This window comes from Choristoneura fumiferana, chromosome 4, assembly GCF_025370935.1.
Source record: "Choristoneura fumiferana chromosome 4, NRCan_CFum_1, whole genome shotgun sequence".
Lineage (NCBI taxonomy): Eukaryota > Metazoa > Arthropoda > Insecta > Lepidoptera > Tortricidae > Choristoneura > Choristoneura fumiferana.
This window is the reverse complement of record NC_133475.1, coordinates 12,123,350-12,136,524: the sequence shown is the minus strand read 5'-3', so window position 1 is coordinate 12,136,524 and position 13,175 is coordinate 12,123,350. Positions and strand designations below refer to the sequence as shown.

The following is a 13,175-nucleotide window of genomic DNA, read 5'->3' as shown; positions in this document are numbered from 1 at the left end:
CGTAGTAGCCCAGCTGTTCTCGCTTACATCACTGTCTCGGCCGAGAAACATTTTACTGTCTCGCCCGTTTGCTCGGTACGTGTGATCAAGGCATTATGAATACTCCTTGAATGGCGGTCTGTAAGGTCTGTAAGGGCCGGAGCGTAAGTTATGATAACAGACAAGACGGCTACTTTTCCGTTGTCTCAAATAGCTGACTGGAGACTGGATGTTTCTCTTGTCATATTTTGACGTTGACGTTTGAGGTTGAGGTGGAAGTGGAATTGAATTGCATTGTGGAGTTGGAAAATAATACCATCTCTATCTATTCTATCCACGAGCTTGAGTGTAAATTTGTTTCGTTTGTTTGGACTAGGAACTATATTGAAAATCAAACAGATTATAAGCCATGGCTGCAATGATAACTTCATGGAATCCCGAGAAAAAGCACAGCGAGGTTGAAAGGTAACATTATGAAGGATCACGCTAATACTCGTTTGAATGAAGAGTAGACCGAAGAAGTCAATTAGAATCATAATTAGTTCACGAATCAATATATTATTGTTACAGATGGATTTGTATCTATCCTGCCTACTTAAACAGTAAGAAGACTTTGGCACAAGGCCGCAGATTGCCGAAGAGCTCTTGTGTCGAGAATCCTACCCACCAGGAGATCAGGGATGTGTTGGTATCAACTGGTTTGCCTGTTGGAGTTGAAAACAAGTTATACCCAAGAGAGCAGAGCAAGGTATTTACTTAAATTCAATAAAAAGTAATAGTAATTTTTTCTAGTAGCAATTACTAAACTACTACTTATTACTTAATCTGCTATTATTACGGAACATACCATTACAGAATTTACTTGGCCCCTGCTGAGTTTAGTGAATAGCAGTCTGGATAATCATCATACATTGTTATTGCGGGAGAAAAAACAAATCAGTTAAAGAACAGATATAACAGAATGTCTATTTAGTAAAAACTGGTATATTCTGCCTACAAATTTTAAGCATCTAAGAAGTTGAAATTGCGAGTTGGAATATCGTTCCACAAAACATTTTGTTTGACGGAAACTAATGTTGCACTTAGAGCAACATAGTTTTGTATCGGGAGCCTGTAATTCAGTATAAACCTTAATCCACAACTCCACAAATTCATGGCACGTTTTTTCCTTTGCGGCATTTTTAAAAGCACTCGATAATTATGTCATGAACACAGTTATAATTATGAATAAAGAGTTTGCGTTGCGATGCATAGTTAATCTTTTTAAGTATGTATGTACTAGTAATCAAGTTGAGTGAGGAGGTATGATATTAGGAGTAAAGTTGATACATTTGTAGGCATCTAGGCATAAAATGTTGCTCAATGTAGGTGTCACTTCTGTTATTGCTTATTTATCATAATCATTCAGTGCTGTGAAATCGTTTTTGGTCCCCCGATAATGATGTATCATTAATTAAATTTTTAATTTTAATTCATTCATGAAAATGTTTTGAAACAAACACTTTCATATGATGAAATACTAAATAATGTACAAAATTAATAAAATTTTACGTTTACAGGAAATGCTTTTCAGAGGCAGGATACGGGTGCAGATTAAGAATGATGATGGCACACCTCTTAAACCCGAGTACTCAACCCGTGAATCTGTAATGAAGTTTATTGGTGAAGCTATACCCAAACTGAAGACTCGTCAAAACAGGTATGTGTAAACAAGTTGTTTTGATTTTTCGAAAATACATGTGTGTATCGGACTATGCTTTACAGCTTTTAAGCACTAGTAGCCTCTAAGCTAGGCGTGGGCGGAGGGACATGTGTGAAACTAGAAATTGGGTGTAAGAACTAAATTTTTTCATGTAGAATTGTTGCTTTGTTAAAAAAGATACAATGTGTGCATAGGCCCTTAGAACCTGTGCACACCGCGTTTTTATGTGTGTTATGATAGTTAATATGTTAGCTATGCAACAAATGTGTGTTCATGCAGATCCTTCACCTCCACACTGTAAGAACACACACAAACCCAGCTATTACCACCACCACCACACTACACTGACGGATTTCGAACTTAACGAGAGTTCATCCATAGAGCAACACAACCATTCACCATCCTACCAGATGGATGTTAGGCTAACTAATTGGTATAACCACATAACTATTATGTTAAACTGTTCAACACTTAATTTGTTTTTTTATTATTTTATTTCAGGCCTGCTGACCAGCAACCTCAGACTGCCCAGACAACAAGCAAGAGCAAAGGGAAAAAAGGCAGACGATAAATAAATAGAAACATGTAATTACATAAAATACTATATTAATTATATTATTATTTTCTTATTATACAAAAGAAACAAAATGTGTTTACTTTTTTTTAACAAGTTTATTTAATTTTCATTTTAAAATATAGGTATATTATACAGTTGCTAACACATTCCTATCCAATAAGAAGATTATCTTTAAATTAATTAGTGTGTGATGTGAACATACTGTAACATGCATTACAATGTTTACAATTTCAGGCTACTTAGCTCCACAATATAGACAAAAATTACTTACAACTTGTACAATTTGCTTTCACAATTTTTATCCTTCATTCAATTTAAGAACTAATATGAATTGATTTTTCACTAAGCTTATTTCTGCCATTGATGTCCCTAGCTACACTGTACCCATCAAATATGGTTACAACTTGATTTGGTTGACTGTTTGTTTTCGAAAAATCATGTTTCATCAGATTGTTTATAGGCGTCACTGTTTCCACTGCCTGACGAAGTCTTTGATTCTCTGTGGCAGCTGCGCCATTCCACTGAGCGATTCGCTCAGCACTGGTGCGATCGTGTGTGACATTGAAGATGCTTTCTTCACCATTTTTTTTGGGCTGAACGGATTCTGTGTCATTATCGTTTTTATGCTCGGGTAAGAATCCTCGTAATCGTCGTATGCCTCCTGGTAACGGTATTTCTTCTTTTGCTGTTCTTCCAGTTTGGAATTTATTTTTTTCTTCATTGCCTTTGTTATTCCTTCGGATGAATCTATCAGGTTTATTTGAGATTTCGTTAGTTTCCTCAGCCTCGTATCTAGAGTCTGGATGTCGGGGACTAGTTCGGTCTCCGTGTAGTCTACTGATGGATCCATCGCCTCCTGCATCGTCTCGTGTAGAACCACAGGAATTTTCCGTATTAACTGGTGAACAGGTCTGGTTTCGCTCCCATCGGGAATAATATTGATCATTTCCATTATTCCAGGTGATATTTCTTTCAAGGTCTCCGTGAAGTGTGGGGCTGCTTCTCTCACTGAATCCATGATAGTCTCTCCGAGGGCTAGTGGAATTTCTTGTAAATAGTAAGGATAGGTTCGGATCTGGTTTGACAGTGTAGACGTCACGAGCGGGAGTATGATAGGCTGCGGTGGTGGGAGCCTCAGTCGGGGTATCCTCGGTATCATTGGTGATCTCAGCGGTGACAGTCGTGGGAGGAACAACTGCCTTTTTGACCTTTTTGTGCGGTTTAGACTCTGCTGATCCTGAGTCCAATCTGGTATCGCATTTACATTTAGGTTCTTTTCTGTTCTCTGATTGCTTCTGTCTGTTTCGTCTGGGCTTAAGTCGCTCAACGCTGCTATATTCATAGGATTCGCCTGAGCCTGAGGAAAGTATATCATCGACCAATACGCCAAGGCGCTTAATGAAAGGTATGTAATTATATTTCTGATTGATTTTTTCATTTCCAAATATTTCACGTTTTATCGACTGTTTATTGCGGTTGTAGCGAGGTTTGAAGGAGTGTTTCAATCGTTTTGGTCTCAGTGGAGACTTGATTTCGAATCTCTTTCTGTTTTTGAGGGGTGTTAAGGTCTTCGCACGTGAAAGTAAACTCTCTAAAAAAGATAATAAAATTCTGAATTAGTTAGGTACTTTTCTTTATACAAAAGAAAACGATTAAGATAAAATAGTACAAAAGGGAAACAAATCAGACAGGTCACTCGTTTGTAAACAGTCACCGGCACTGCCGCCGTTAAAAGTGTCGGTTAAATAGTTTCAAGCTTTTTATTTATTTATTCTCATGTCATTTTAGAGGAATCTAAATACTTGCCTCTAGACTCCAGGTTACTAAGAGAAAAAGAAGGTAAGAAACGTTTTCGCTGTGATAGTAGCCCACCTCCTGAAACAAAAAGTTTATTAATAGTTATGAACAATCGAGTAGGTATAGATAATACAATACGTTGCCTGCGTGGTGCGTTGGATCCTTAGTGCCAACTAGTTAGTATAACCATAGTAAAAGTGGAGAAGTATGCACACTCCGACCCTTTAGGAGACTTAACTGCCTATTCTGGCGCGACGCTTATGTTTGTCGATGTCTATTTTAGATTAATTACCTACCGCCAAATAATTTTAGTACGAAAGTTAGCATAAAATTGTCGTATGTCTGCGTCTAGACAAACAAGATTAACGACCGAACGACCGACGACGAACGTAAAAGGTGATCAAAGACGAGCGAGCTAAAATCAAAACGTACGGCACCGACGGCAGCGCAGCCTTCACTACAGAAAACTTAATCCTCCTGAAATTATCAGTGTGTGCGTGCGGCGGGTGCGTGCGTACCGGCGCGCGGCGCCAACAGGCACGCACACATTTAAGCCGCGCGATGTAGGTACTTTTGTTTGTAGTGAACCTACTTCTCCTCTTTTACTATGGTATAACCATGTGTTAATTCTACAAGTTGTTCGGTTAATGGTCTACATGGCAACAAATGAATATGTAAAATTTTAGTTTATTTTTCATCCGTTTTTACTGTTTTATTTCGAACTCAAATTCTACGTAGTTTGGTTCATGCTATGGCTTAGGAGCACACTGAACTTCTTGCTGCCTGAATAAGCTCAAATTTAATACAAAGTTATTTACCTGATGTCTTCGACAAAAGACTTTCAATCTTGCGCTTCGTTTGTTTGGCTTCTGCAGCGAACAAGTCTCTCAGCGAGAATGATTGTCGGCGCGGTGTATTAGCTGAAAGCAAAAATTATTAAAGTCGCTTCAAATAATCGTCAGACTACGGATCAGCAGGACTATAGCAAGATTGAATCGTATGTATGAAAATTTAACGACCATGAGTTATTAAAAAATCTTGCATACATAGACTGCTACGACTTGCGTCTCATCCAAATTCGCAGTCTTTAAATGGGAGCTTCGTTCAGATTCAGTCAGCGGCTCCATGGATGGGGAGTGGGGACTATGGCTAAAGAGCTGCAGCTGTCTCCGGATCAGTGGCAGATTCAAGCCTCCCCCAAAAGCATCTGAGTTCTTCTGTGATGAACACTAATTAATGGATGGTGAAACAGCCCCTTAATCTTAGTTTACTCGGGGATCCTTATAATGCAAAAGGACCCATCTTTGTTTCTAGTCAGTAAACATTTCGATGTTCTCCGTTGTTCAAGGTTGAACACGAAGTGATTAATGGAGCAGTATATAAAATAATCACTACCTCGATCCTGCTACCTCCACGGTAATAATTTTGGGCAGTTTGTCGGTAGCGAGTAGCAACAATAACAATACAAATACAATGAGGGCTATCGCGAATGAATTCGCTGCTAGAGGCGCTAGTGTGAGGTCTCCGAAATGTCAAACCTCATAGTTTTTGGGTGAGCTACGCGGGTTTATTTATAATAAGAATTTTTTTGTGAATATTTTGCATAACCTGAAATTAATGTGTGTTTTGAGACATTGGAAACTTTTGTCCTCCCTTTTTTCCGAACAAAACGGGACTAAGCGACACTGTGGTTGCTGGATATTTTTATGGTACGGTTTTAAGGTGTTTTAAATATAATTTTAATCTTAATTTTGTTTTAACGCCCGTCATAACACTGAAAGCCACACTTAAAAACCTCACGCAACAGTGCGCCATCTAGTGAGACAAAAAACGATAGCCCTCATTACTCACATTGGACATCGCATTACCTACTAGTAGCTTAGGTACCTAAGCAATACAGAAAACGGAGGTCTTATTGTCGAACACACTTGAAATCACAATAGTTTTCACCACATTGTCATCTTTTCGTCATACGTTAGGTATAGAATGACGGTAGAAAGAGATAGTGAACACGATCGTGGGCACTCGCGCGTTGGACAGTACGGCCCCAGATAATTATGATGATGACACTAACCGTTGTTTTTTAAAAACTTCGGTTTAATTCTCGTAAGAACCAACAAATATATGTATTCTGTGTTGTAATTTGGTCAAATAAATGTTGTGTAGCTTACGGATAAATGTATAAGCGATGCAAAACAATGGCCGATTGTAATTAAACGTATGCACAATATTAATTTGGTTTAGGCTCAGATTGCTGTCCGCCGCAGTTTTCAATCGTTTGTTTATTATTACCTACTTACCCGACAATTTGGGGGAACGTGTTTTTTTGACGTTTTGCCGCGATTCTGCTGGTGAGGCCTCTTTCGGGGAAAAGGGTTTGCTCGTCGATACCGTATCTAAACAAAAAGATTGTTTTAAATATTTTAATTATTTCTGTCGGTATTATATAGGACAATACAGCGTTATTAGTTAAATACATACGAATCACGAAATTGGGCTAAAGTAAACAAATTATACAACTAAATGTTAATTTACCTACTATTTCTATTTCCCCCGTGATTTCGTTCGAGCGACCTATAAAATAGATAGCATAGTTATAATAACCCCGCCCTGCCGTCTCGCTGACGCTAATTTTATTTCAATACGAGAGTGAGAGAGACGGTACGAATGTACGATACGATCTTTGATTTTGAATTTAGTAGTATATATCTCAGAGTTATGGATTCAAATATGAATAAAAACTTCTTTATAGTGTTGATTTCGTGATAATTAGAAATTAACGACGTCAGTTTGAGTTCTAGTTTAACGAGAAAAAATTATGTTCGGAATTGACACCTTAAAGAATATAATTATTCTATGCAAATAAATCTTCTATCTATCTATGACTATAGTTAGATATTTACCCCTTAGTTGAACATCAATACACGCCAAACAATAATTATCTTTTTTAGTTTTTTTTTTACCATGTACTGTGTATTGGTTTCGAAAATGCTATTCGGACTACAGTTTTAATAATATACTGAGCGGCAAAAAATCTGGCCCTCAAATGTATGCAATAATAGGTAATTTTGTATGCAGAGTGGGCCAAATTTTGTGCCAACCTAGTCACATATTTATTTATTGACAAAAATATAAAATATGTTAATATTAAATAACTAAAAACCTCAGACACCCTATATTAATTCCTTGAATACATTTGTTTTCGAACACCTTGATTATTTGAAAAAATATTCGTGTGTTTTGCTTACTCCATGATTCTACTTGATTTAAACTTTAAAGGTAGAGTCATTCACGATGACGCGTGCCGTCCTTATTACAATGAATGCCTAATTCAAAATCGCGATCACTTATAGTTTTAATTGTATTGTACTTTGTCGTACTTATTCAACCTCTTTAAGACATTTCATCAGCGCTATTGGTGGCACTATATTCTTTCAACAGAGGACCGAAATGGTAGATTTTGTTTTACTTTTATACCCTAAATTGAGTTAATTTTTATGTACAAGAATTAAAAAAACAAAGTGTTGGTTTGGAGCAAACTGGTCATCAACGTGGTACGGTTCGCCTACATTGTTTATTCGTCTGTTTGTAACATATTGAGTTCCGTTGGCAGATATTTCTGTATGCAAACGCTTCATAGAGAGCAATTTCTTGTTCTTTCTCAAGCTTTATGCATTCGTACGACTTATTTAGAAATTTGAGGTCACAAATATTCTTCATTTCAGGCATGAGATCCAATTTTGAAATTCGACGGCGTGATGGTTAAATTTTGCCTTTGCGGCATTTAGTTGTTAATGTGCTATTGTTTTTATAGCCTAAAGCGTTGAGCATTTTCTGATGTAGATTATTTTTGCGTACTATAGATATAAAGTAAACAGAATAACTAGAAGTTAGTAACGTAATTCTGGATTACCTACACACGCTGCAAGTTAAGCAGAAATGGAACACGCCAGCATTGCCTGTGGCTTTACTGTGGGTATCGTGCACCAGGATGATTTACCTCCGCTTCGCTGGCCCTTGGGGGTGATACAGGAGGTTTTCCCGGTAAAGACGGTATCATTAGGGTTGCGTCGGTCCGCACCTAAAATGGGGGCATATTAGACGCCCTGTTATAAAAACACAGTGAATACTTCATTTATCGCATTCAATTGGCCCAATAAGTTTGTCAAGTTATGTTACAAGTTATGTGTTCGCTTTTCGTTTTCTTCTGGGTTTAGTATATTAGTTTTATTTAGTATCGCATCTTAGTTACATATGTGAGTTATTCATATTAGTTACAGTCATACATATATCATTTTCTGGCACAATGTAAGGTCCTTGATTGTTGAAAACCACAGGTTATCAAGGCTGCGCCGTATTGCCGTGTGCAAGGAGGTGGACAAGCCTAGGCAACGCTACCTCTGATGCCATCGGTATTCTTTCATTGTCATCTTGTCGTCTGTCTGTCACATATAAACAAATCAGTTGACAATCATAATAAAGAAGTTATCCTCAATAATCTTGAGATCTTGGATTGAGTGAGAATACAGACAACGACGTGCACTGCTTTCAAAACCACCATCGCAAACCCGTGGCCAGTCAGGAGGTCGGCGGCGAACTTGGGTAAGTCCACCTTCCTTCGCCAACTTGGCACGGGCCGCACCACTTCTCAACAGAGGTTTTTCCGAACCGGTGGTAGATTTTTTTGGCATTCTTAAGTGCTTGTTATAGCCTAAATTGAGTAATAGATATTTTGACTTTGAATAAAAAAAGGAATTAAAAAAACGTAATTTAAAACAAAGTGTAATCTTTACTGTCGATTCAGAGCAAACTGGGTACCATCAGACAAACAAGTGGTCTATACATTTTTAAACAAGTTCCTATCAAATGAATACGAAATGTCGCTAAATGGTCGCTAAAGACGAATTTTGAAGTTGACAGACACGTCTATTGGCATTATTATTTTATGACATGCAAACGATTATCAACTTTAGGGTGGTAGACCACATATTAGGCTCATGGTACTTTCTGGTTTTCAGTTATTTAATTAAGATCTTGTATTTATGTGGCATTACAAACGTTTGCTGACTAATACATCGTGAGAAGAAATTTACAATCTACAAGACATTAAGAGATTTTTTTTATTCGACTGGATGGCAAACGAGCAAGTGGGTCTCCTGATGGTAAGAGATCACCACCGCCCATTAACATCTGCAACACCAGGGGTATTGCAGATGCGTTGCCAACCTAGAGGCCTAAGATGGGATACCTCAAGTGCCAGTAATTTCACCGGCTGTCTTGCTTTCCACCTGCAGATATTACCAAACTAAATATTTCTTGGAAGTTACATAATTATTTTTGGTTTTAACGTACGAGTAAGGTATAGAAGTTTAGGTATGTGTCGTAATCAGGGGCAAAACTAACTTATCTAACTATTTCGCTAGGTAATGTTCCTCGCTGTACCTAGTTGAGAAAAACTCTTAGGTAACTAGGTAGTATATTTTGTTCTTACCTGTAGATTTTGGACGTTGGATCTTCTCCTGATTTTGTTTCGACTCGGCAGCGATAAGCTCGTTCAGCGAGACCGACTTAGCCGCTAAATCTGTGGGTTAAGAGTAAGCATATTATACTATGAGTACAGATTTCAAAAGGGATACCCGGATAGGTGTTTGGAAAAAAGAAGATGTAGTAAGCAGCAAAAGTAGGTACATCTCCGAGTGTACGCGGTTTTGTTACTGACAAAACATTAGTTTTTTAAGTCATTGATTTTTGAATCATCTACCTACCTAGCTCCCTACCCAAATAGTTTAAATAGACATTGCTTTATAAAATGTACTCGAAAACTCGGTGACCTGTCGTTTCGCCGAGTTTAATTACGCAAATTTTCGTTTCGCAGACAACTATTAGCAGATTTTTCTTTTGCCCGAGCAACGTTTGGTATAATTTCGTTACGCCTATTATTCGTTTCGCCGAGTAGTAGGAAGAATAGCGATATACAAATTTACTTTTAGTTGATTGTTTGCTTCGTAATTGTTTCAGATAACCGAACAACTGTTCGCCGAAACACGATAAGCAGAGTTATCACATGGCATCAAAATGTGTAGTTAGGTGCGACGACGAGCGTTAGTGTTGTGTTAGGTAGAATTGCGATCAACAACGCCACTGCCACTGCTAACCGAACTGCTGGCGTCGCGACTTAGTTTGTTTTAACTGGTTTTGACTTCAATATAAAATAAACACAAATTCGAAAGCGAAAAGTTGTTCGAGCAAACGTTGATAATGTGAAGTGATTAAGTGGCTAAACGAAGTTCTGTTAATAGTTGTTCGGCTTACTGACTCACAAGCCAACTGAATAGACTAAAGGTTGAGTTACGAAACGTTAGTCTGCGAAACAATACATCTGCGTACAAATTCATCGGCGTACCGTTACTCGGCGAAATGTGGTCTGCCAAGCAATAATCTGCGTAAAATTTTCGGTGAATCATTAGGTAACCCGAAAACTTACGTTGACGAAATTAGATATTCGGAGGTAGGTAGGTAGATAGGTACTATTTCACAATAAAGTTCAAAAAAACTTTTATGCCTCTACATCAGCGATTCTGAAACATTTATGGCGACGGAACCCTATATTACAAATAAATGTTGACCGGAGCCTTAAAATAATTAGTAACAACTATATTTTATGCGAAATTGTACCTTACTGTATGCCCTAAGTATTTATTTACCTAACTCATGATCAGTATTTTTGCAGAGCTCCGGGGCTCCACGGAGCACGCCTTGAGAATGGCTGCTCTACACCAATTAATATAGCAGCAGTATTTAAGATATCCCAAGACTCGAGACTTTTTCAAGAATTAATTTATTGATTTGTTATTAGTAAAAATACTAAACCAAGAAATACCTCATCGTTACCATGAAATAACACCGTTAGAGCGGTTTCGCACTACAATGATTCGAATCCGTAAAAATACGGTCCGGATAGATGTAGAACCGTTTGTATAGTGAAATCTGATGTAAATCGGATCTAGTGCGTAAACTACCATACAAAATAGTTCGACGACTACTCTGGTGTATATTTTTACGGATTCGGATCTAATTTGAATCGGACATAGTGTGAAACTGCTCTTATGCATAAGAATTCGGCACTGCGAAGTCACTGCAAATATTTAAAATAGGTATTAAATTTACGAATGGTTCGGTTTGCTCCATCACCAACCAAACACCGTAGGTAGGCACCAATTCTGTATTCAGTTCGATGCTGTGAACGAGTGGAAATGCTAAAGTTCTCTTCATGAATTCGATTCACGTATCAAGAATTCGGCCCCGATATTAACTTACAAAACATGATTAGACATTTATTCCTCTTTCAGTTGCCTTTTTTTTACCTAATTGACGTAATATTGGAAATGAAAATATAGGCTAATAAGTACTAATAATCCGAAAGTAAATTTAGTCATGAAGTACCTTTCTGTTTTCTATTTATGACGATTTGTACACTACCATTAAGGAATTGGCTATTGAGTCAAAAGGGTGGCAGATTAAGAAATAAATTAATAATTAATAAGTAGCATAGAATAGAAATAGAATAGAAATATTTTTTATTTTTTATTCGACTGGTTGGCAAACGAGTAAGTGGGTCTTCTGATGGTAAGAGATCACCACCGCCCATTAATATCTGCAACACCAGGGGTATTGCAGATGCGTTGCCAACCTAGAGGCCTAAGATGGGATACCTCAAGTGCCAGTAATTTCACCGGCTGTCTTACTCTCCACGCCGAAACACAACAGTGCAAGCACTGCTGCTTCACGGCAGGATTAGCGAGCAGGATAGTGGTAGCAATCCGGGCGGACCTTGCACAAGGTCCTACCACCTGCAAAATTATTCGCACTTCGCAAATTAAATACAACACAAAATAAAGACAAGTATTAAGTAAGTATTAAGTAGGTATTTGATTTGCGAAATTGCGAAGTGGTCTCAGCTCAGCATAGTGTTGGCCGTAGAGGCCAATTAATAATAATGTATGCGCGATTCCGAGTAAATATGAACACAGTCATGTTTGCAACTTAGCTTATACCTACATATAACAGTGGTTGTGGGCAATAATAAGTTAAGACAAATTTTTATACTGTAGCAGCGCAGGTACCTAACTAAAATTAGGTAGGTATAAATAAATAAATTCATGGGACACTTGACACCAATTTGACCTAGTCCCAAAATAAGAAAAACTTGTACTATATGGATACTAGGCAACGGATAAACATGCTTATATAAACTTCCAAGACCCGAGAACAAACATTCGTATTATACATTAAATATCTGCCCCAGCCGGGAATCGAACCGTATATTAGGTACGTTGATATTTTTTAAGGTTATAATGTACGGAACCCTGAATAACTTTGGCTACGCAGTGTTAGCCTTGATCATGTAATTTATTTGTATTTAGGTCATGCTCACGGTAGTTATAGGTATAAAATCTAGTTATGTATCAACTTCGCATACTCATCCTTTGAATATATTCGGGATATAACACTAGTAGTATTTACATTTCTTTGCACGCATATAGACTTATAGATGTACTTACCACACCTCTCTTCAAATAACCTCGTATTTTTATAAAGCTTTAGGTATTGAATGTTCAAAACGTTAGGTACACAATTATTTTTTTGCATAGGTAGGTATTTAAAACACTCACATTTTATATAAAAAAAATAAACTCACGTGTTAAGAGGACACAATTAAAGACAATATAAATTTGCCATCTTCGGATTTCCATTTTGAAACATTTTGCACCGCGATCAGTTCCCGGGCCAACCGTTAATTTCGTCAATCGTCTCTCTTGTGATGTTTTCTGTTTAATTGTCGACGTGAGATCCTAAATCAGCAATTTCATCATTACGTGTTTCCACTTAACGTCGACGGCTGTGTTACACTCGCAAAACTTTGTAAAGGGAAATTGTCACGTAGTATTGCTTTGTTTGTTTTGTACCAAAATTTGCAACTTGAATGAATTGGACTCTGAATCATACATGTCAAGGTGAAATACAAGCGAGGTAGCTATCATATACGATACTAGGCAAACGCAAAAATATATAAATATATATACTGTGCCAGAGACGCCGACGATTTTATAGAACACTTCT

The 13,175-nt window shown here is 37.5% G+C and overlaps 2 protein-coding genes across 2 annotated transcripts; one reads left to right on the top strand and one right to left on the bottom strand.

Annotated features, from left to right (window-relative positions):
• The first annotated feature begins 226 nt into the window (after positions 1-226).
• Srp19 (signal recognition particle 19) lies at positions 227-2,329 on the top strand. Its single transcript, XM_074086956.1, has 4 exons — positions 227-444; positions 550-727; positions 1,539-1,678; positions 2,183-2,329. The coding sequence occupies exons 1-4, from the start codon at positions 389-391 to the stop codon at positions 2,250-2,252; spliced, it is 444 nt and encodes a 147-aa protein (XP_073943057.1). The 5' UTR covers positions 227-388; the 3' UTR covers positions 2,253-2,329.
• Positions 2,268-12,958, bottom strand: LOC141427186 (uncharacterized). Its single transcript, XM_074086417.1, has 6 exons — positions 12,754-12,958; positions 9,547-9,636; positions 6,356-6,451; positions 4,874-4,975; positions 4,065-4,133; positions 2,268-3,849 (listed from the first exon to the last, which is right to left on the bottom strand). Exons 1-6 carry the CDS (start codon positions 12,806-12,808, stop codon positions 2,573-2,575), a joined length of 1,689 nt encoding a protein of 562 aa, XP_073942518.1. The 5' UTR covers positions 12,809-12,958; the 3' UTR covers positions 2,268-2,572.
• Positions 12,959-13,175: the final 217 nt, after the last annotated feature.

Bases quoted from the DNA above. Each gene is read 5' to 3' on its own strand.
- Srp19 (XM_074086956.1), top strand. From the start codon at position 389: ATGGCTGCAATGATAACTTCATGGAATCCCGAGAAAAAGCACAGCGAG. The intron at 728-1,538 runs GTATTTACTTAA...TTACGTTTACAG, and splicing joins ACCCAAGAGAGCAGAGCAAG to GAAATGCTTTTCAGAGGCAG. The intron at 1,679-2,182 runs GTATGTGTAAAC...ATTTTATTTCAG, and splicing joins CTGAAGACTCGTCAAAACAG to GCCTGCTGACCAGCAACCTC.
- LOC141427186 (XM_074086417.1), bottom strand. From the start codon at position 12,808: ATGGAAATCCGAAGATGGCAAATTTATATTGTCTTTAATTGTGTCCTC. The intron at 9,637-12,753 runs GTGAGTTTATTT...CTTAACCCACAG, and splicing joins TAATTGTGTCCTCTTAACAC to ATTTAGCGGCTAAGTCGGTC. The intron at 3,850-4,064 runs GCAAGTATTTAG...TATCTTTTTTAG, and splicing joins TAGTAACCTGGAGTCTAGAG to AGAGTTTACTTTCACGTGCG.